Here is a 24,335-nt window from a genome sequence, read left to right as displayed (position 1 = left end):
ACAAGGGAGGTCATGAAGCCTGTTCCCGGGGCATTCTGTGTGAGCACACGAGACCCCCTGCCCCATTAAGTCTCCACACACAGCTCTGACCATCAGGCATTGTGAGGAGGACTCTAGCATGGGCTCAGGGATCACACCAGAGAATCAGCTACAGAGAGGAAGACGGGCTGGAGGAGCTGATGGATGACACAGAACGGGGTCCCTGCAGTTCACAGGTCCAGCTCACCCTGGCGTAGGTGCCCCCACCCCCTGATCCAGGCATCCCTGACACAGCTCCCTCCCGGAGCCTCCTCCCTGCTGACACATCAGGGTCCCTTACTCAGGCTATCCAGAGAGGGCAGCACCTTGGACAGCGCCCCCCCTCCCCGCCCCGCCCACCCCCGCCTTCAGCTTCAGCCTTCCTCCCTCACAGGGCTCAGGGCTCATGGCTCAGAACAAATGGCAGAGGCCAGTGAGCCCAGGGGTAGCTGCCTGGAACAGGGGCAGATGAAGCCACAGATGGGAGAAGATGGCGCGGCAAGAAAAACCCAGGAATGGGCAGGAGAGGAGAGGAGGACACAGGCTCTGTGGCTGCAGCCCAGGGTGGGACTGTAAGTGTGAAGACATCTCAGCAGGTGAGGCCAGGTCCCATGAACAGGGAACAAACTCTCACCTCCCCTGATGCAGGGACACAGAGAGTGTGTGGTGCTGTGCCCCCAGAGTCGGGATCCCCTGTTCTGGTCCCCAGGGAATAAGAAGTGAGACTGACTTGCCCCTGCTCCTCTCTGCTCCCCTGACATTCACCTTCCCCTCATGCCCTTCCCTCTCTAATATGATTTGGATCTATGTCCCCGCACAAATCTCATGTCAAATTGTAAACCCCAGTGTTGGAGGTGGGGCCTTGTGAGAAGTGATTGGATCATGTGGGTGGATTTTCTGCTTTGACACTGTTTCTGTGATAGAGGTTTCACGTGATCTGGTTGTTTAAAAATGTGTAGCACCTCTCCCCTCTCTCTCTCTCTCTTACTCATGTTCTGCCATGTAAGACGTTCCTATTTCCCCTTCACCGTTCAGAATGATTGTAAGTTTCCTGAGGCCTCCCCAGGAGCAGAAGCCACTATGCTTCCTGTACAACTGCAGAATGATGAGCAAATTAAACCACTTTTCTTTATAGATTACCCAGTCTCAGGTATTTCTTGATAGCAATGCGTGGACAGACTAATACAATCTTCTACTCCCAGATCCCCGCACAGCGCTCAGCCCCAGACATCACTGCCCCTGGGGGCATGCACAGTGCAGCTTCCTGCAGACAAAAACAAAGTCACAACACGTGCATGACCCGTGTTCAACGCCTACAGATCAGCGTTGAGTAAAACAGCCTGGTCTGGGGTCGCTGCTGTCCCCACTTCCCTCCCCGTCCACCAGAGGGCGGCAGAGTTCCTCCCAACCTGGAGCCTCCCCAGAGGCTGCTGACCTCCTTCAACCGGTCCCACAGCCCAGCAGGGTCCACCCTCACCAGGGTCACCTCGGCCCACGTCCTCCTCGCCCTCCGAGCTCCCCACACAGACTCTGTCAGTTCCTCCCTGCAGACCGGCGGCCGCCCACCTGAGGCCTCTCCCTCTGCAGGCAGCTCCTGTCCCCGACACCCCCTCCTTCCCAAGGCTCAACTGAAAGGGCTTTTCCCAGGGCAGTTCCCTGTGATGTCCAGGACAGCTCAGTCTCTCACAGGCTCCGACGCCCCCAATGCTGTCACCTCACTGCCCTTCTCTCATTACCATTAACTCCGCAGCCCCACGAAGTTCACTAAGCCCCTGCCTCCCTGTTACAGGAAAACTCTGTGGGTGCAGGGTCCACGCCTGTCCTGCTCTCTGTGGAATCCCAGGGCCCAGTCCAGTGCCTGACATGAGACAGATGCTCAGTAAATACTGGTTAAATGTGTGAGAGATATCTAAAAAGAAGCATATCACCTCCGTGTGGCCCCCGGAAGTCAGAGTCTGTTCCTGTGGACACAGGGGCACTGGCACCAGCTCGGGAGGAGGCCAGCAAGTGCCCACGGTTGCCCCAGGCACGAGTCCTCAACTCCCGGAGCTTCAGAAGGGAGGACAGAGGCCTGCATGGAATAGAACCTGGGCCGGCCAGACCCTGCAGCCTAATCCAGGGTTCAGGGTCAGCTCACACCACGTGGACCCTGGTCAGCATCCCTAGGGCAGTTCCAGACAAGGCCGCAGGTCTCGCTTTGCCCTCCAGGGGGCGACATCGCAGACAGACAACACTCAGAAAATGGATTCCCCTGGACAGGAACCTGGCTTTGCTAAGCAAGTGCAGGTGGAGCCTGGTTTCCATCCCTTGCTCCAACAGACCCTTCTGATCTCTTCCTCGTACCTTTCTGGGTTCTATGAGTACCGTGTTCTGCCAGGGGTCCCTGTGCAACTCCCGACTCCCTCCTGGTACCACCACAGGGAACGTGGGGTGACCACAGGACAGTCAGCCTCGCAGAGGACAGAGACCACCCAGGACAGTCAGGGAGAACACGGACAGGCCCTAAGCCACAGCTCAGCCCACAGACACGGAGAGGGAGGGTCTCCCTGGAGCCTTCCCCAAGGACAGCAGAGCTCAGAGTCACCCACCTCCCTCTACCACAGTCCTCTCTTTCCAGGACACACAAGACACCTCCCTCTCCACACGCAGGAGCTGGGGACTCCTGAGACCTCTGGGCCTGGGTCTCCATCCCTGGGTCAGAGGCCGGGCTGGTGGTACTAGAGACAGAGGGCTGATCCCTCCCCAGTCACCACCCAGTGAGCCCTTTTCTATCTCCCAGAGCCACCTCCGTCACCTTCCTACTGAACATCATCCCACCTTCCCAAAGCACTGGAGAGCGTGGGGAGACCCGGGGCCCAGCTGGGTTTCTCTGTCACAAAGGAAAATAATCCCCCTGGTGTGACAGATCCAAGGCCAGAACACAGCAGAGTTTAGCACTGGGGAAGGCAGGTTGTCCTCCCAGGGGACGGGAGTCCATCTACCTTGCCAAACAGTTTTGTCTGGGGAACTGAAAACAGAAAGGAAAAAGGAGGAGGGACAAAAGAGGCAAATGAGAGGGGAGGGGACAGAGGACACCTGAATAGAGGCCACACCCATGACCCACATGATGCCGAGAAGTACTCCTGCTGTAGGAGGAGACTCAGGACAGAGGGAGGAAGGACAGCAGACCAGGCAGTCACAGCCGCCCTGACAAGAGCATTCCTAGAACTCAGGATCTTCTCCACAGAAGAAGACAGAGCAGACAGCAGAGACCATGGGGTCTCCCTCAGCCCCTCTTCACAGATGGTGCATCCCCTGGCAGACGCTCCTGCTCACAGGTGAGGGGAGGACAACCTGGGAGAGGGTGGGAGGAGGCGGCACAGAGACTGGCTGGGGTCTCCTGGGGAGGACAGGGCTCTAAGACGGACAGAGGGTGCCTGTTGGAGCCTGAATAGGGAAGAGGACATCAGAGAGGGACAGGAGTCATACCAGAAAAATCAAATTGAACTGGAATTGGAACGGGGCAGGAAAATCTCAAGCGTTATATTTTCCCAGTTAATTGTCACTGGCCACTACATTTTCAAAAGTCGTAATAACTGCATCAGATGACACTTTAAATGAAAACATAACCAGGGCATGAAACATTGTCCTCACCTGCCTACCGCAGACATTGGAAAATAAACCCCAGGCCGTTGAGGGCCCTGAGAAGGCTCATGAGCTCATCACAGGAGTCTGCAGCCTGTCCCAGGCACTGAGGTGCACTCAAGATCACACAAGTCCCTGCCCTCATGAAGCTCATGCTCTCATGGGGAGGAAGACAGACACGCAAAGAGATCTAAAATGTGAGGTCAGGTATTGACAAGAGCCCTGGTGGGAACAGAGCAGGGAAAGGTCAGAAAGAAAAGAACCAGGGTCTCTAGAAGAGGTGTCAGGGAAGGAGTCTCCCAAGAATGCCCTGATGTGAGCAGGACCTGAGGCCAGTGGGGAGGCAGTCACGCAGACCCCTGGGGAGGAGCATTCCACAGAGGGAAATGCCAAGATCAGAGGTGCTAAGGAAATAGGAGTCATGCTGCTGACCTTGACCCAGTAGGACACACATATACACACTCACTCACTCACTCACTCCGGGGCTGGGGGATGAAGAGACCTGCTCAGGACCCAGGGCCCCGTTTTTCCACCCTAATGCATAGATCCCAATATTGACCGATGCTCTCTCCTCTCTCTTAGCCTCACTTCTAACCTTCTGGAACCCGCCCACCACTGCCCAGCTCACTATTGAATCCAGGCCGTTCAATGTCGCAGAGGGGAAGGAGGTTCTTCTACTTGCCCACAATCTGTCCCAGAATCTTTTTGGCTACATCTGGTACAAGGGAGAAAGAGTGGATGCCAAACGTCGAATTGTATCATATGGAATAGGAACTCATCAAACTACCCCAGGGCCCGCGTACAGCGGTCGAGAAACAATAGACTCCAATGCATCCCTGCTGATCCAGAACGTCACCCAGAATGACACAGGATTCTATACCTTACAAGTCATAAAGGAAAATCTTGTGAATGAAGAAGCAACTGGCCAGTTCCGGGTATACCGTGAGTGATTCCCCATGACCTCTGGGTGTTGGGGTTCAGTTCTACTTCCCACATACGGGATTCTCAGGCCTGGGCTGTGCCTGTGCCCCCTCTGTATTAGGTGCCATGTTAGGGTTTGGGCATTTAGTGCAGGACACACACAGAAGGGACAAACTTCAACAGATCAGAATTCCTTTCCGGCATCTAGACCCTGCAGACACTCACTGCAGAGGAAGGACAGTCTGATGGGGAGGACTCAGCAGGGGGAGGTCAGTCTCAGTCTAGTACCCCATGCCTTCCCCATAAACCTGACCCTGAGAAAGACCCTGGAGAACTGGATCAGGGTCTGGCCTGAAGGACGTCCTGGGATCTTCACAGAGAAGCTCAGCCTCAGGGCTCCTGACTCCAAGTGACCCAGGGGAGCCTGTGCCAGGGCTAGGTTGTGGCCTCCTGGGCAGGGCTGACTGGGAGCAAGGACTTACCAGCTGTCCAAGGGCCGTGGCTCCTGGAGCTGGATTCTGGATGCAGAATCGGAGTTTCTGGCCACACCTGTTCCCTGTCCCCAGAGTCTCATCTGGGCAAGGACAGAGCCTTGTCCTTTACTTGAGACTCAATGTGGGGAGGATAGATAGACAAGGTTACTAGGGCATCAGTCCATTGCCCTGGGGACATAGGTGACTCCATGGGAAGTTCAGTGTCTTCAGAAGGAGGAACAGAGGAGAGAAGATGCTCCCGGCAGCTCCTTGTCCACCAGGGATCAGGCCCAGGGCCCTTTCTCTTAGAGGCAAATAAACATAAATGCTCTTCATTTGGGCAGCTCCTCTGTGCAGAGCTGAGATCAAGTGATTGTAAATATTTTGAGGTTAACTCACAACCTCACAGCCAAATAACACTTATCCTACTTATTGAAAGGAAATTGAGGCACAGGGAGACAGTCACTAACAAGGGTCACACAGGCCATAGATGGCAGATTAGAGACCTATGAGGTCTGTCTGCAGCCAGAACCGCCTCCTCTCCTCAACCCGGGGTGGGTGGGGCTGTTTGTTGTCAGGCATTTGCAGACCTGAGACCAGTCATGGGTCTGCTTCCTTTTGTCTTGTGCATCCACGGCTCAGAAGTGGAGATTCTGGTCTGGAGAGAGAAGTAAATGGAGAGCTAATCAGTTTTACTCTAGAACTAAATCACCTCAACTGTCAAGGTCAGTGCCAGGATTGTCCAGGCCTCTCCCTTAGATCCACAGCCCCCTCACTGGACCTGAAATCCTGTGTTTCCCGATTTGTCAGTGTCACTCCTATGGGAGGATAAAGGAAAGGACTTCGCTTTCTCTCCGCACTCACACCCCTGCACCAACACAGGCCCAAAGTGAGACACACTCTTGCTCAGTAGCTCTCTCATGAAGGAGGGAATGAATGAAAGAATGATCCATAATCTCTATAGAGACTGGATCCTGGATGCAGAATCCTAGGAAGTTCTGGCCGGTTCCCTGTCCATCAGGGGCTAAGATCCATGTACCATTCCTCTGACCCCCTGTCCTGAAAGTAATCCTATCTCATGTGACTCTGGGGTTCCTTGGCCATGGGAGGGTTTTCAAGGCTCCCTAGTCCTGGTCAGGACAGCCAAGGGACTCCTGCTCCTGGGGTCTCTGAGGTCACTATACCCCACGTGTCTCATTGCCATGGGCATTTCTGACTGTCTCCTGTTCCTCCGTGTTCCTCCCTCTTCATTCCAGCTGAGATGCCTATCCCTGAACATCTCCCTCCACTCTTAGGCCTTCCCCAGACACTCCCTCGAACAAGGCTGGCTGTCCTGTTTTCTTCCCGCTCACACTGTGGCCTGGCCCACTTCCCAGGCAATAGGGAAGGCACAGAAATCAGCTGCAGCAGCCACTCCTGCCAGGCTCCATCACAAGCCAATGTCAACAGGTCACCAGGAGAATGAGCTTCCGCTGTGTCCCCGCCCAGGGCTCTTTACCTCCTTGAGGCCAACACACGGAACAGGCAGCAGGACAAGGATGAGCAACTCCTCCATCCACTTCCTACACTGACTCACCAGGAGGTCAGAGGCAGAAGGACAGGTCTGCAGTCCCCAAAGCCCACATGCTTATTCCACCCATTTCACTACCTACTCCATCTTCATCCTGGTGTGGGGCTCACATCCTCCAGTGGATCCTGGGGCCTCCCCCAGGTGCAACTGGCCAAGCAGGTGCTGTCTGATGGGTTTGCTGTCCATTCTACATATACCTGTGTCCTCGTGATGATGCCATTGTCATAAGGTGGGGTCCCTTGAACTAAGAAGTGCACCAGCCACTGGCGTCTCACTTAGACTCTGCCCAGTTATACAAACTTAAACTCTAGTTGTGCTTTCTGAGGTTGATAGGAGAGGAAAAAAATCTTTCACATGCCTGATTTGGGGCTTCTCCTCTTTTTGCCTAACTCTGCACAGGAACCAGGGGCAGGGAGCACTTTCTAAACTTACTAACATAACACACATCGCTTCTCCTAATTTGGCATCATTTCTCCTTTTATGTAATTCACACACCTAAGACTTCCTCTCTGACCGGTTCTGTCCTCCTAACAGGACTCATACCCTTCTCTTTACTCAGGGAGTCACTGATTTCAAACCACCTTCAGCATCTGCCTTTGAGCATAATGTGATCCCACTGGAATTGAGAGCAGACTTAAACCTTCGTATAATATCAAGAAAGGTACTACTTCCAGCAACCGATCTTAGATCTTTAGGCCATTAACAACAATTTCCACTTCTGGAAAAAATTTAATGTTTTTCCCAAATGTCTTTCATTTTTTTTAACTATAGTCAGAAAATAACATGAGATCAAAACTACTGACAAATTTTTAAGAGCAAATTATAGTATTACAGGTTGAGTATCCCAAATCCAAAAATCCAAAATCTGAAATGCTCCAAAATCCAACATTTTTTGACCACTGACATGATGCTCAAAAGAAATGCTCACTGGAGGCTGGGAGTGGTGGCTCACACCTGTAATCCCAGCACTTTGGGAGGCCGAGGCAGGAGGATCATGAAGTCAAGAGATCAAGACCATCCTGGCCAAAATGGTGAAACCCCATCTCTACTAAAAATACAAAAATTATCTGGGTGTGGTGGTGCGTGCCTGTAGTCTCAGCTACTTGGGAGGCTGAGGCAGGAGAATAGCTTGAACCCAGGAGGTGGAGGTTGCAGTGAGCTGAGATTGTGCCACTGCACTTCAGCCTGGCAACAGAGTGAGACTCCATCTCAAATTTTAAAAAAGGGGGCGGGGGAGAGAAATGGAATGGAAAGGAAAGGAAAGGAAAGGAAAGGAAAGGAAAGGAAAGGAAAGGAAAGGAAAGGAAAGGAAAAGCTCACTGGAGCACTTTGGATTCTGTATTTTCAGATTTGGGATGCTAAACTGGTAAGTATACTGCAAATATTTTCAAAACTCAAAAACAGTCAAAAATCCAAAACACTTTTAGTCCTAAGCCTTATGCATAAGAGATACTCAATCTGTATGAACTATAGGCACCAAGCTGAACAGCAGATCTCTAGCACCTCCTCATCCTGCGTAACTGAAACTGCAGAGCCATGAACAACTCTCCATCCCCCCACCTCCCAGACCCTGATAACCACCATTCTACTCTCTGATTCCACGAGTGTGGCTACTCTAGGGACCTCAGATAAGTGGAATCCTACAGTATCTGCCCTGTGAGTGGCTTATTTCATTTAGCATAATGTCGAATGGGAGAAAATAATTGCAAAATTTCTTCTCAAAGTTCTATCTCATAACTGTCAAACACACATGGTCCTTGAGGGCCAGATTTCCAGCAGTTCATGCTTTCCCTTTTCCACCAGTCAGTTCTGCATTTGCAAATGTCCACATGTATTTATGGAGAGATCCACAGGTCCTTGCCTGCCCTCTGCAAGGGGAGAAGGGACATTAAAGACTGAAGACAGGCTGGGCATAGTGGCTCATGTCTGTAATCCCAGCCTTTTGGGAGGCTGAGGTGGGCAGACCACTTGAGGTCAGAAGTTCAAGACCAGCCTGACCAAGATGGTGAAACCCAATCTCTACTAAAAGTACGAAATTTAGCCAGGCATGGTGGTGGGCGCCTGTAGTCCCAGCTACTCGGGAGGCTGAGACAGGAGAATTGCTTGAACCCGGGAGGCAGAGGTTGCAGTGAGCCAAGATCGTGCCTGGCCGACACAGCAAGACTCCATCTTGAAAAATAAACAAACAAAAAAAAAGACCAAAGACAAAGAACATACATATGGTTCTGCTGTTAAATCCATGCAGCTCCTGCCTGTCACCTCACTCTTTTCTAGATCATTCCCTGGACTCCACTCTATCTTTAGGGGTCACTGGCTCAAGTCAGTCATCATCAAACACCTGGGGAAAACTGTCCCACCTTGTGCCTCCACTGCCTGACGACTGAGCTGACCTCCAGGCTTGCCTCTGGTGTCCCCTGTGTTATTTCTGCTGAAACATCCAGTCCCAGGCCAGCCTGTGCAATATCTACAGGGTTTAAGGACAATGGGAAGTCCTATCATCATCCATTTCTAGGATGTCCTTAGACAGGGAAGCTGCAGAAAAAATACACCTAGGGAAACAAAGCAGGACTGAAGGTGGAAGAGACTCAGCACCTGAATGTTCCAGGTGAGGACCCCAAGGTGGGCCAGGCAGTCAGCTGGTCAGGGAGGAACCAGGAGAGGCACCAGGAGCTGTGACCCCCCCCAAGTCCTGTGTCTGTCCACAGCCCAATGCTGCTGCTCAATCCCCACTTGAGAAAGTCTGTGATTTTCCCACACAGAGCAGGTGGCCTCAGAGCTCTCAGATCATCATGCATCTGTCTTGTGACACACACACCAGCTGTGGGCTTTTAAGGACTCAGGTGGGCTGGGAGGTGGGAGGTGCCAACTCTGATTGAAAGATGCCTGTGGAGGAATCAAAGGTGCCACACAGGGCAATCTTCTCTCTGTTATCTGCACAGCGGAGCTGCCCAAGCCCAACATCACTATCAACAACTCCAAGCCCGTGGAGGACAAGGATGCTGTGACCTTAACCTGTGAACCTGAGACTCAGGACACAACCTACCTGTGGTGGGTAAACAATCAGAGCCTCCCGGTCAGTCCCAGGCTGGAGCTGTCCAGTGACAACAGGACCCTCACTGTATTCAATATTCCAAGAAATGACACAACATCCTACGAATGTGAAACCCAGAACCCAGTGAGTGTCAGACGCAGCGACCCAGTCACCCTGAATGTTCTCTGTGAGTATCTCTGCTCCTCTCTGGCCCAGGCTGCCGGCCCAAATCCACAGGGTCAGAGGCCGGGCCTCTCAGTCCCTCTCAGGTTCAAGTACACAGACCCTCACCCCTGGACATCCAGACTGTCTGTGACTTTCTACCCCAGGAAAACCTGGGCAGACCAAGTCTTGATCAAGAATAGGAGGGGAGGGGCTGCTCCTGTCCTGGGAGGCTCGGGGTCCACACCCTGTGATGGGAGAAACAGGTGAATGTCTCAGACTCAGGCTCAGTAGATACAAGAGGGGTTTGGTTGAGACTTTAGGGTTGTGACTCAGCTTAGAGGGACACCGTGGTCCTTCCACAGACCAGGAACTTCCACTTCCCTCTGATAACATCACCTGTGGCTTTATTCTCTTTGCTCCAGATGGCCCGGATGCGCCCACCATTTCCCCTCTAAACACACCTTACAGAGCAGGGGAAAATCTGAACCTCTCCTGCCACGCAGCCTCTAACCCAGCTGCACAGTACTCTTGGTTTGTCGATGGGGTGTTCCAGCAATCCACACAAGAGCTCTTTATCCCCAACATCTCCGTGAATAATAGCGGATCCTATATGTGCCAAGCCCATAACTCAGACACTGGCCTCAATAGGACCACGGTCACGGCGATCACAGTCTACGGTAAGTGGATCCACGAGCGCTGACATCACGTTTTGAGGTGGAGTCTGTCTGGTTTTCAGAGAAGAGCCAGGAAGAAATTTTCTATCCCAGCCTGTGTCCAATGGGCACAAGCAAATCCCAGATTCTCCCCCTGGACCTCCCCAGTGTGTCTCTATAGACTCTCTTCTCCATGTTGTTCTGATTTCTCATGGCTGACCCTGGGTCCAGCCTGGAATGTGGGGAGGAGGCTCCCTCAGCCCCCGAGCCCTGTATAGTGGAGGAAGCTTCACAGAGTGGGAAGGAGCAAGGGTTCTCAAGGTCAAGTTGCTTCTCTCTGTCACCAATCTGTCCCTTTCTATCACCTCTTTGTGTTCTTTTGCCTACTCCGTGAACTGCAAGGAACATTCGAGGCTTTGAAACAAGCTCATACTTTTTTCCCAAATGAGAGAAGGAAGCCCCTTGGGTAAGGGAGAAACAGCTCAGACTCTGCTCCCTGCTCTGCTCTGGGCTCCCCCACCCCCCGTGACTGGCCTTGTCTGACTCCACCTGGGGTGGGACCCACGTGTGTGGAGAAGGAGCCCGGGTGGTCTGTCCTGAATTAGGCTAAATCAAGCTGCCAATCAACACCAAAGCCTCCCTTCGTCCCAGTCAGGCTGCAGGAAAATGGAAAGAAAGGGAGCCTCAGGGCAGGCTCCTGAGCTGTGTCCTGACTCTGACGTCATCAGGTATATGAGGCTGTGGGCAGAGCACATGGGACACAGCACAGGGGACAGCGAGCGACCCACACTTGGAGAAATCAGGAGATGCACCACAGGGGCTCTGCATGGCAGGGAACAGGCAGTGTCAAAAATTTTGTATTTATACAGAGGGTAACAGTGCATATCTAATACAGACTTACCATCTTAACCTTTCTACACGTGCAGTTCAGTGGTATTAAATCTATTCCGCTTGTTCTGCTACCATCACCACCATCTGTCCACACAACTCTTCTTCCTCCCAAAATTAAACTCTGTTCCCATCAAACTCCTGGGCAGAGCTGCCCCACCTGTGGCCCAGTCTGACCCCTGACTTGTCACCTTTAGACTTGCTCCTAGTCTCCTGCGCTATTTCTGCTCAAACACACGTCCCCATCATCACCCATCTCTAGGATGTCCTTAAATAGCAAAGCCTCAGAGAGAACATACCTTGGCTGGGTGGTGTGGGACCGTGCAGCTGGAAGAAACTCAGCTCCTTCCAATTCCAGGTGAGGACCCCAATGGGCCAGGCAGCCAGACAGTCAGGAAAGGACCAGAAGTGCTGGGGGCTGTGACCCCCAGTCCTGTGTCTGTCCACAACCCAATGCTACTGCCCAATTCACACTTGAGAAAAGTCTGTGCTTCTCCCACACAAAGCAGCTGGCCTTACAGTCTCTGAGCCCTCAGATCATTGTGCATCTGTCTTGTGACACACACACACCTGCCCTGGGCTTTTAAGGACTCAGGTGGGCTGAGGGGTGGGAGATGCCAACTCTGATTGAAAGATGCCTGTGAGGAATCAAAGGTGCCACACGGGGCAATCTTCTCTGTTATCTACATAGTGGAGCTTCCCAAGCCCTACATCACCAGCAACAACTCCAACCCCATAGAGGACAAGGATGCTGTGACCTTAACCTGTGAACCTGAGACTCAGGACACAACCTACCTGTGGTGGGTAAACAATCAGAGCCTCCCGGTCAGTCCCAGGCTGGAGCTGTCCAGTGACAACAGGACCCTCACTGTATTCAATATTCCAAGAAATGACACAACATCCTACGAATGTGAAACCCAGAACCCAGTGAGTGTCAGACGCAGCGACCCAGTCACCCTGAATGTTCTCTGTGAGTACCTCTGCTCCTCTCTGGCCCAGGCTGCCGGCCCAAATCCACAGGGCCAGAGGCCGGGCCTCTCAGTCCCTCTCAGGTTCAAGTACACAGACCCTCACCCCTGGACATCCAGACTGTCTGTGACTTTCTACCCCAGGAAAACCTGGGCAGACCAAGTCTTGATCAAGAATAGGAGGGGAGGGGCTGCTCCTGTCCTGGGAGGCTCGGGGTCCACACCCTGTGATGGGAGAAACAGGTGAATGTCTCAGACTCAGGCTCAGTAGATACAAGAGGGGTTTGGTTGAGACTTTAGGGTTGTGACTCAGCTTAGAAGGACACCGTGGTCCTTCCACAGACCAGGAACTTCCACTTCCCTCTGATAACATCACCTGTGGCTTTATTCTCTTTGCTCCAGATGGCCCGGATGCGCCCACCATTTCCCCTCCAAACACATCTTACAGAGCAGGGGAAAATCTGAACCTCTCCTGCCACGCAGCCTCTAACCCAGCTGCACAGTACTCTTGGTTTGTCGATGGGGTGTTCCAGCAATCCACACAAGAGCTCTTTATCCCCAACATCTCCGTGAATAATAGCGGATCCTATATGTGCCAAGCCCATAACTCAGACACTGGCCTCAATAGGACCACGGTCACGGCGATCACAGTCTACGGTAAGTGGATCCACGAGCGCTGACATCACGTTTTGAGGTGGAGTCTGTCTGGTTTTCAGAGAAGAGCCAGGAAGAAATTTTCTATCCCAGCCTGTGTCCAATGAGCACAAGCAAATCCCAGATTCTCCCCCTGGACCTCCCCAGTGTGTCTCTACAGACTCTCTTCTCCGTGTTGTTCTGATTTCTCATGGCTGACCCTGGGTCCAGCCTGGAATGTGGGGAGGAGGCTCCCTCAGCCCCCGAGCCCTGTATAGTGGAGGAAGCTTCACAGAGTGGGAAGGAGCAAGGGTTCTCAAGGTCAAGTTGCTTCTCTCTGTCACCAATCTGTCCCTTTCTATCACCTCTTTGTGTTCTTTTGCCTACTCCGTGAACTGCAAGGAACATTCGAGGCTTTGAAACAAGCTCATACTTTTTTCCCAAATGAGAGAAGGAAGCCCCTTGGGTAAGGGAGAAACAGCTCAGACTCTGCTCCCTGCTCTGCTCTGGGCTCCCCCCGTGACTGGCCTTGTCTGACTCCACCTGGGGTGGGACACGGGTATGTGGAGAAGGAGCCCGGGTGGTCTGTCCTGAATTAGGCTAAATCAAGCTGCCAGTCAACACCAAAGCCTCCCTTCGTCCCAGTCAGGCTGCAGGAAAATGGAAAGAAAGGGAGCCTCAGGGCAGGCTCCTGAGCTGTGTCCTGACTCTGACGTCATCAGGTATATGAGGCTGTGGGCAGAGCACATGGGACACAGCACAGGGGACAGCGAGCGACCCACACTTGGAGAAATCAGGAGATGCACCACAGGGGCTCTGCATGGCAGGGAACAGGCAGTGTCAAAAATTTTGTATTTATACAGAGGGTAACAGTGCATATCTAATACAGACTTACCATCTTAACCTTTCTACACGTGCAGTTCAGTGGTATTAAATCTATTCCGCTTGTTCTGCTACCATCACCACCATCTGTCCACACAACTCTTCTTCCTCCCAAAATTAAACTCTGTTCCCATCAAACTCCTGGGCAGAGCTGCCCCACCTGTGGCCCAGTCTGACCCCTGACTTGTCACCTTTAGACTTGCTCCTAGTCTCCTGCGCTATTTCTGCTCAAACACACGTCCCCATCATCACCCATCTCTAGGATGTCCTTAAATAGCAAAGCCTCAGAGAGAACATACCTTGGCTGGGTGGTGTGGGACCGTGCAGCTGGAAGAAACTCAGCTCCTTCCAATTCCAGGTGAGGACCCCAATGGGCCAGGCAGCCAGACAGTCAGGAAAGGACCAGAAGTGCTGGGGGCTGTGACCCCCAGTCCTGTGTCTGTCCACAACCCAATGCTACTGCCCAATTCACACTTGAGAAAAGTCTGTGCTTCTCCCACACAAAGCAGCTGGCCTTACAGTCTCTGAGCCCTCAGATCATTGTGCATCTGTCTTGTGACACACACACACCTGCCCTGGGCTTTTAAGGACTCAGGTGGGCTGAGGGGTGGGAGATGCCAACTCTGATTGAAAGATGCCTGTGAGGAATCAAAGGTGCCACACGGGGCAATCTTCTCTGTTATCTACATAGTGGAGCTTCCCAAGCCCTACATCACCAGCAACAACTCCAACCCCATAGAGGACAAGGATGCTGTGACCTTAACCTGCGAACCTGAGACTCAGGACACAACCTACCTGTGGTGGGTAAACAATCAGAGCCTCCCGGTCAGTCCCAGGCTGGAGCTGTCCAGTGACAACAGGACCCTCACTGTATTCAATATTCCAAGAAATGACACAACATCCTACGAATGTGAAACCCAGAACCCAGTGAGTGTCAGACGCAGCGACCCAGTCACCCTGAATGTTCTCTGTGAGTATCTCTGCTCCTCTCTGGCCCAGGCTGCCAGCCCAAATCCACAGGGCCAGAGGCCGGGCCTCTCAGTCCCTCTCAGGTTCAAGTACACAGACCCTCACCCCTGGACATCCAGACTGTCTGTGACTTTCTACCCCAGAAAAACCTGGGCAGACCAAGTCTTGATCAACAATAGGAGGAGGAGAGGCTGCTCCTGTCCTGGGAGGCTCGGGGTCCACACCCTGTGATGGGAGAAACAGGTGAATGTCTCAGACTCAGGCTCAGTAGATACAAGAGGGGTTTGGTTGAGACTTTAGGGTTGTGACTCAGCTTAGAGGGACACCGTGGTCCTTCCACAGACCAGGAACTTCCACTTCCCTCTGATAACATCACCTGTGGCTTTATTCTCTTTGCTCCAGATGGCCCGGATGCGCCCACCATTTCCCCTCCAAACACATCTTACAGAGCAGGGGAAAATCTGAACCTCTCCTGCCACGCAGCCTCTAACCCAGCTGCACAGTACTCTTGGTTTGTCGATGGGGTGTTCCAGCAATCCACACAAGAGCTCTTTATCCCCAACATCACCATGAATAATAGCGGATCCTATATGTGCCAAGCCCATAACTCAGCCACTGGCCTCAATAGGACCACGGTCACGGCGATCACAGTCTACGGTAAGTGGATCCAAGAGCGCTGACATCACGTTTTGAGGTGGAGTCTGTCTGGTTTTCAGAGAAGAGCCAGGAAGAAATTTTCTATCCCAGTCTGTGTCCAATGGGCACAAGCAAATCCCAGATTCTCCCCCTGGACCTCCCCAGTGTGTCTCTACAGACTCTCTTCTCCGTGTTGTTCTGATTTCTCATGGCTGACCCTGGGTCCAGCCTGGAATGTGGGGAGGAGGCTCCCTCAGCCCCCAAGCCCTGTATAGTGGAGGAAGCTTCACAGAGTGGGAAGGAGCAAGGGTTCTCAAGGTCAAGTTGCTTCTCTCTGTCACCAATCTGTCCCTTTCTATCACCTCTTTGTGTTCTTTTGCCTACTCCGTGAACTGCAAGGAACATTCGAGGCTTTGAAACAAGCTCATACTTTTTTCCCAAATGAGAGAAGGAAGCCCCTTGGGTAAGGGAGAAACAGCTCAGACTCTGCTCCCTGCTCTGCTCTGGGCTCCCCCACCCCCCGTGACTGGCCTTGTCTGACTCCACCTGGGGTGGGACCCACGTGTGTGGAGAAGGAGCCCGGGTGGTCTGTCCTGAATTAGGCTAAATCAAGCTGCCAGTCAACACCAAAGCCTCCCGTCGTCTCAGTCAGGCTGCAGGAAAATGGAAAGAAAGGGAGCCTCAGGGCAGGCTCCTGAACTGTGTCCTGGCTTTGACATCACCAGGTGTATGTGGCTGTGGGCACAGCACATGGGACACAGCACAGGGGACAGCGAGCGACCCACACTTGGAGAAATCAGGAGATGCACCACAGGAGTTCTGCATGGCAGGGAATGGGCAGTGTCAAAAATTTTGTATTTATACAGAGGGTAACAGTGCACATCTAACACAGACTTACCATCTTAACCTTTCTACACATGCAGTTCAGTGGTATTAAATCTATTTCCCTTGTTCTGCTACCATCACCACCATCTGTCCACACAACTCTTCTTCCTCCCAAAATGAAACTCTGTTCCCATCAAACTCCTGGGCAGAGCTGCCCCACCTGTGGCCCACAGTCTGACCCCTGACTTGTCACCTTTAGACTTGCTCCTAGTCTCCTGTGCTATTTCTGCTCAAACACACGTCCCCATCATCACCCATCTCTAGGATGTCCTTAAATAGCAAAGCCTCAGAGAGAACATACCTTGGCTGGGTGGTGTGGGACCGTGCAGCTGGAAGAAACTCAGCTCCTTCCAATTCCAGGTGAGGACCCCAATGGGCCAGGCAGCCAGACAGTCAGGAAAGGACCAGAAGTGCTGGGGGCTGTGACCCCCAGTCCTGTGTCTGTCCACAACCCAATGCTACTGCCCAATTCACACTTGAGAAAAGTCTGTGCTTCTCCCACACAAAGCAGCCGGCCTTACAGTCTCTGAGCCCTCAGATCATTGTGCATCTGTCTTGTGACACACACACACCTGCCCTGGGCTTTTAAGGACTCAGGTGGGCTGAGGGGTGGGAGATGCCAACTCTGATTGAAAGATGCCTGTGAGGAATCAAAGGTGCCACACGGGGCAATCTTCTCTGTTATCTACACAGTGGAGCTTCCCAAGCCCTACATCACCAGCAACAACTCCAACCCCATAGAGGACAAGGATGCTGTGACCTTAACCTGTGAATCTGTGGCTGAGAACACAACCTACCTGTGGTGGGTAAACAATCAGAGCCTCTCGGTCAGTCCCAGGCTGCAGCTCTCCAATGGCAACAGGATCCTCACTCTACTCAGTGTCACAAGGAATGACACAGGACCCTATGAATGTGGAATCCAGAACTCAGAGAGTGCAAAACGCAGTGACCCAGTCACCCTGAATGTCACCTGTGAGTATCTTCTGTTCCTCTGTGGCCCTGGTTTCCAACCCAAATCCATACAGCCAGAGGTTAGGACTCTCAGTTCTCCTCAGGTCCACAGATGCAGACCGCCACTCCTGGACACCCAGGCTGGCCATGACTTCCTGCCCTGGGAAAACTAGGGCAAACCCAGCCTGGACCAAGAATAGGAGGGGAGGCCGGGCGCGGTGGCTCAAGCCTGTAATCCCAGCACTTTGGGAGGCCGAGACGGGCGGATCACGAGGTCAGGAGATCGAGACCATCCTGGCTAACACGGTGAAACCCCGTCTCTACTAAAAAATACAAAAACTAGCCGGGCGAGGTGGCGGGCGCCTGTAGTCCCAGCTACTCGGGAGGCTGAGGCAGGAGAATGGCGTAAACCCGGGAGGCGGAGCTTGCAGTGAGCTGAGATCCGGCCACTGCACTCCAGCCTGGGCGACAGAGCAAGACTCCGTCTCAAAAAAAAAAAAAAAAAAAAAGAATAGGAGGGGAGGAGCTGCCCCTGTCTTGGGAGGCTCAGGGTCCACAGCCTGTGATGGGAGAAACAGGTGAATGTCTCAGACCCAGACTCAGGGGACATGAGGGTTATGGTTTGGACTTTTTAACACAGGATTGGGACAGGACTCAGAAGGACACTGTGGCCCTTCTACAATCAGGAGCTTCCCCTTTCCTCTGATGACATCACCTGTGGCTTTGTTCTCTTTGTTCCAGATGGCCCGGACACCCCCATCATATCCCCCCCAGACTTGTCTTACCGTTCGGGAGCAAACCTCAACCTCTCCTGCCACTCGGACTCTAACCCATCCCCGCAGTATTCTTGGCTTATCAATGGGACACTGCGGCAACACACACAAGTTCTCTTTATCTCCAAAATCACATCAAACAATAACGGGGCCTATGCCTGTTTTGTCTCTAACTTGGCTACTGGTCGCAATAACTCCATAGTCAAGAACATCTCAGTCTCCTCTGGTAAGTGGCTTCCCTGGAGCAGCAGCATCACGTTTTGGGGTGGAGTCTACCTGGTTCTCACAAAAGAGCCAAGAAGACATTTTCTTGCCCAGTCTGTGTTCCATGGGCACAAGGAAATCTCAAATTCTACCCTGAGCCCTCTCACTCCATCTCGGCCAACTCTCTCCTCCCCAGCTTCTCTGATATCTCAAGGCTGACCTCGGGTCCAGCCTGGAATGTGGGGAGGGGGCTCCCTTAGCCCCAGAAGGCCCCCTATAGTGGAAGGGGCTTCATAGTCCAGGAGAAAGAAAAGAAGGGTCTTTAAGGTCGAGTTTCTCCTCTCTATCACCAATATGTCCCTTTCTGTCACCTCTTTGTGTTTTTTTAACCTACTCTATGAGCTACAAGGAACAAGGAGGTTTTGAAACAAGCTCACACTTTTTCCCCAAATGAGAGGAGGAAGCCCCTTGGATGAGGGAGGAGCAACTCAGACTCTGCTCCCTGCTCTGCGCCCGGCTCACCTGGTGACTGGCTCTGCCCTGGCTCCACTTGGGGTGGGACCGGGGCATGTGGAGAAGGTGTAAAGGTGGCCTGTTCTGAATCTGGTGAAATCGAGCTGCCAATCCACAGCACAGTCTCCCTCGGGTCAGGTTGCAGGGAAATGGGAAAAGACGGAGCCTCGGGACAGACTCCTGAGCTGTGTCCTGGCTCTGAAGTCACTGTATGAGGCTGTGGACCCAGCACATGGGACACAGCACAGAGGACAGTGAGTGGCACACACTTGGAGAAATAGGGAGATTCAGCCACAGGAGCTCTGCATGGGAGGGAAGGGGCAGTGCCAGAAAGTGTGTATTTATAGAGAGGGTAAGTCCACCAGCCAGTATATATATCTAACATAAAACTTACCATTAACCATTTCTAAGTGTACAGTTAAGTGACACAGCATAAATATCAATCAAGTATATTGCCCGGTGTGGTGGTTCATGCCTGTAATCCCAGCACTTTGGGAAGCCAAGGCAAGTGGATCACTTGAGATCAGGAGTTCAAGATACAAAAAAAAAAAAAAAAAAAAAAAAAAGCTAGGCATGATGGCAGATGCCTGTAGTCCCAGCTACTAGGGAGGCTGAGGCAGGAGAATTGCTTGAACCTGGGTGGCGGAGGTTGCAGTGAGCCAAGATTGTGCCGCTGCACTCCAGGCTGGGTGACAGAGTGAGACTCTTGTCATGAAAAAAAAAAAGGAAAAATAAATCAAGTATCTTTATACTCTTGTGTAACCTTCACACTATCCATTTCCAGAACTTTTTTATCTTAACATACTAAACCTCTGTACCCGATAAATAGTAACTCTCACTCCTTCTCCCCCTAAACCCTGGTAACCTCCATTCTACTTTCTGTCTCTAGGTCATGAACTATTCTAACGAGCTTACATACATGGAATTACATAATAGTTGTCCTTTTGTGTCTGCTGTATTTCACTTAGTATAATGTCTTCAAGGTTCATCCATTTTGCACCATGTATCACAATTTTATTCCTTGTTAAGATTGAATAACATTCCATTGTATGGACATACCTCATTTTTCTATCCACTTATCTTTCAATGGACTTTTCAGTTGTTCCCATCTTTTGGCTATTGTGAGTAATGCTGCTGTGAACATCAGTATACAAATGTCGGTTCAAATTGCTACCTTCAATTCTTTTTGGTGTATGTCCAGAAGTGGAATTGGTGGATCAAATGTTAATTATTTTTTTAATTTTTTGAGGAACCACCATACCATTTTCCATAGGAGCTAATATTTCACATTTCTCTCAGCAATGCACTAGAGTTCCAATTTTTCGACCTCCTTGAAAACACTTACTGTTTTGTGGCCATCCTGATGTGTGTGAGGTGGAGTATCATTGTGGCTTTGATTTGCATATCTTTAAGTGTTAGTGATGTTGAGCATATTTGCATGTACTTGTTGGCCACTTGTATCTCTTCCTTGGAGAAATCTCTACTTTAGTCCTTTGTCCATTTATTAATTGGGTTTTTGGATTTTTGTGGTTGTTGATTTGTAATAGTTCTTCATATATTCTGGAAATTAATTCCCTATCAGATATATGATTTGCAAATATTTTTCCCATTTCATAGGTTGCCTTTTCACTTTCTCGATAATGTTCTTTGATATATAAAAGTTTTTAATTTTCGAGGCTGGGCACAGTGGCTCATGCCTGTAATCCCAGCACTTTGGGAGGCCAAGGTGGGTGGATCATGAGGTCAGGAGATCAAGACCATCCTGGCTAACATGGTGAAACTCCATCTCTACTAAAAATACAAAAAAAAAAAATTAGCCCAGTGTGGTGGCGGGTGCCTATAGTTACAGTTACTCGGGAGGCTGAGGCAGGAGAATGGCATGAACCCGGGAGGCGGAGCTTGCAGTGAGCTGAGATCACGCCACTGCACTCCAGCCTGGGCAACAGAGAGAGACTCCATTAAAAAAAAAAAAAAAAGTTTTTAATTTTCATGAAGTCCATTTTATCCATTGTTTTTCTTTTGGTGCCTACTTGTTGTTATAACCAAGAAATCACCATGAAATCAAATGTCATTAAGCTTTTTTCCCTGTTTTCTTCTCAGAGTTTTATACTTTTCACTCTTACATTTAGGTCTTTGATCCATTTTAGGTTAATTTTCATATATAGTGTCAGGCAAAGATTCAACTTGTTCTTGTGCATGGGTATTCAGCTTTCCCCATACCATTTATTGAAATGAATATCCTTTCCCCATTAAATGGTCTTGGCACCCTTGTCAAAAATAATTTGGCCATATACGCAAGCGTTTCTTTCTGGGCTCTATATTCTATTCCATTGGTTTCAATATCTTCCTTTATGCTAGTACCACACTGCATTGATTACTGTGGCTTTATAGCAAATGCTGAAATCAGGAAGTGTGAGTCCTCCAGCTTCATTCTTTATTTTCCAGGTTGTTTGGCTATTTAGAGTCCGGAGAGTCCATATGAATTTTAGGATAGGTTTTTCTGTTTCTGTAAAAAATGTCAGTGGGACTCTGGTAGGAATTGCATTGAACCTGCAGCTCACTGTGGGCAGTATTGTCCTCCTAACAATATTGAGTTTTCCCATTCATGAAAAAAAAATGTCTTTCCATTTATTGATGTTGTCTTTAATTTCTTTCAGCAAGGTTTTATAGTTTTCAGGGTACAATCCTTTCACCTCCTTGGTTAAACTTATTTCTAACTATTTTATACTATTTTATGTTAATGTAAATTGGAAATTTTTTCTTAATTTCCTTTTAGATTGTTCATTGTTAATATATAGAAGTGCAACTGATGTTTGCATGTTGATTTTGTATCCTGCAACATTACCAAATTTATTTATTAACTCTGACAGTTTCTTTTAATCTTTAGGGTTTTCTACATATAAGTTCAAGTTATCTGATAACAAAGATCATTTCACTTCTTCTTTCCAATTTGGATGTCTTTTTTTTTCTTGCCTAATTTCTGTGGCTAGGATTTCTAATACTATGTTGGATAGATGTGGCAAAAGCAGGCATTCTTGTCTTGTTCCTGATCTTACAGGGAAAGCTTTCAGTCTTTCTCCACTGAGTCTCATGTTAGCATTGGGCTTTCCACATATTGCCTTTATTATGCTGAGGTGGTTTCTTTCCATTCATAATTGGAGTGTTTTTGTTATGAAAGAGTGGTGAATTTTGTCAAATGCTTTTATTCGTTCTATCTAATTATAGGTCTATTAAAATTGAATTTTTTTGTGTGTTTCCAGGAATTTGTCCATTTCATCTTGGTCATTCAACAGTTTGCTGGCATACAATTATTCATAGCACTCTTGTAGTCCTTAATATTTCTGTAGAATTTGTAGTATTGCTGGCAATATCTCAATATTTTTTTTTTTCCAAGAGACAGGGTCTCACTCTGTAGCCCAGCCCAAGCTAGAGTGCAGTAGTACCATCACAGCTTACTGCAGCCTCAACTCCTGCGCTCAAGTGATCCTCCTATCCCCGTCTCTTGAGAAGCTGGGACTACAGACATGTGCCACCATGTCTGGATAGTTTTTAAAGAAATTTTGTAGAAACTGTGTCTCCCTATGTTGCCTAGGCTGGTCTCGCCCTCTTGACCTTGAGCAATCCTCCTGCTTGAGTCTCCCAAGGTGCTGGGATTAAATATGTGAGTCACCATACCTCCATTTTCATTTCTGATTTTAGTAATTCGAATCTTCTCTCTTTTTTCTTAGCCAGTCTAATAAATGACTGTCAATTTTGTTGACCTTTTTTGAAGAACCAACTTTTGGTTTCATTGATTCCTTCTATTGTTTTCCATTTTATTTATTTCAACTCTAATCCTTATTTCCTTCATGTACTATCTGTGGTTTGAGGTGGTTCTTTTTCTGTACCCTGAAGTTGTAAAGTTAGGTTGTTGATATGAGATCTCCCTTTATTTTTAACGTATTTACCATTTTAAATTTCTCACACAAGATTCTTAACTTCTCTGAGCCTTCAATTCTTCAACTGAAAATTGTGATAATTCTCATCACCAGGAAATGGAGGGAAAAAGGAAAATTGCAATAAGAGTGACTGTTCAGTAGTGTTGTTTTAAAGATTTAATGTAATATTCGATTAAGCCTTCAGCAAAATGCCACACACCGAGGGAAACTTCATAAATATTAGCTGCTATTATCACTACTGGTATTATTAGCTTGAAGTCAGGCAGTTCCAGAGCCAAATCCTAGATCCACTTCTCACTAATCATTTGACTTTGGATAAGTTTTTTTCACTACTCCAAGCCTCTGTCATTTCATCTGTAAAATGGAAATCATGCCTACCCAACAGGGTTATTGTATGGATCAAATGAGATACCAGAAAAGCATTTACAGTAGCTAACATAGCATTAATCACCAGCCTGAGTTGACTGGTGAGAGCTAAGCCCCAAATGAAAACCCACTGGGACATGGTTACTGGCTAAAAATGGGGGAGAGAAAAAAAGTTAAGTGCAAAGAATCAAGCCTGGTATGTTAGTTTTCATCCACTGAGATGCAACCAAGATGGAATTAGAGATGCAAGATAATTTACTGGAGAAAACCACCATGAGGAAAAGTGGGAAGTGGGAGGAGCCTAAGAGAGACCTCAGACCACGATGCAGATCTGATTCCTGAAAAGGAGAAAGAGGAGAGAGTTTTAGATAGTGATGCAGTTCTCAGAGTTTCCACAAGGCTGGTGGGGCATCCTCAAGCCCCTCACCCATGAGAGAGAAGCAGAGTTTCCCAAAACTGGGCTTTTCATTCCCCTGCTGGGAACCCATGAGAAGCGAGTTCTCTGTGCAACGGACTCAGTAAATACAGAATGCACTAGCCTGGGCTTTCTGTCAATCAAGTCCCTGCCATGGAGACCCAACAGACTCTTATTTTTGCTTACCACAACTGAGACACTGAGAAAAAGATGCAACCATGAAAAGATAGAAAGTTCTAATGCCACGCAAAAATAGCAATCAGTCTTTCTCAAATTTCAAAGCCTTCAGAAATATCTGAGTGCAGAAAGGCCAGGGTGGAATTGACAGAAGACTGATCACCAACTAGAAACACAGTGAGAGAGAAAAAAAAATTGCAACCTTCCCACAAAACTAATGCACTCCTTGAAGGAACAAGTAGAGACTACTTCATGCTGAGAGCTGGAACCTGGGGCACTCCACTGCAAAATAACATCACATTCATTCCTTCTCTTTTCTTTCCATGACAGGCGATTCAGCACCTGGAAGTTCTGGTCTCTCAGCTAGGGCTACTGTCAGCATCATAATTGGAATGCTGGTTGGGGTTGCTCTGATGTAGCAGCCCTGGTGTAGTTTCTGCAATTAAGAAAGACTGGTAGGTATGACAGCCTTTCCTCTTGTTCGGTTTCCTGCAGTGCTGACTGCCATGCTTGGGAGAGAGAAAGGACTTCTTCGCCTGTATCTGGGACTGGATCTCCTCCTCCTACCCCCAAGCTCCTGCTTCTCAGCACTAATTCCTGCAGGTCTCTTCTTCCCTGGTCTTCATGCTCCCTGTACCCCACAGGGACATAATTATCCCCAGCCTCTGCTCATTTGTTTCCC

The 24,335-nt window shown here is 49.8% G+C and overlaps 1 protein-coding gene across 1 annotated transcript; it reads left to right on the top strand.

Moving 5' to 3' along the window:
* Nucleotides 1–3,196: 3,196 nt before the first annotated feature.
* Nucleotides 3,197–24,072, top strand: CEACAM5 (CEA cell adhesion molecule 5). Its single transcript, XM_073016421.1, has 11 exons — nucleotides 3,197–3,335; nucleotides 4,225–4,584; nucleotides 9,546–9,824; nucleotides 10,225–10,479; nucleotides 12,035–12,313; nucleotides 12,714–12,968; nucleotides 14,518–14,796; nucleotides 15,198–15,452; nucleotides 17,010–17,288; nucleotides 18,009–18,266; nucleotides 23,993–24,072. The coding sequence occupies exons 1-11, from the start codon at nucleotides 3,272–3,274 to the stop codon at nucleotides 24,070–24,072; spliced, it is 2,643 nt and encodes an 880-aa protein (XP_072872522.1). The 5' UTR covers nucleotides 3,197–3,271.
* The last annotated feature ends 263 nt before the right edge of the window (nucleotides 24,073–24,335 follow it).

The sequence above is a fragment of the Chlorocebus sabaeus genome, chromosome 6 (assembly GCF_047675955.1).
Source record: "Chlorocebus sabaeus isolate Y175 chromosome 6, mChlSab1.0.hap1, whole genome shotgun sequence".
Classification (NCBI taxonomy): Eukaryota; Metazoa; Chordata; class Mammalia; order Primates; family Cercopithecidae; genus Chlorocebus; species Chlorocebus sabaeus.
The sequence above is the reverse complement of the archived record's forward strand: the minus strand, read 5'-3'. Positions and strand labels throughout refer to the sequence as shown.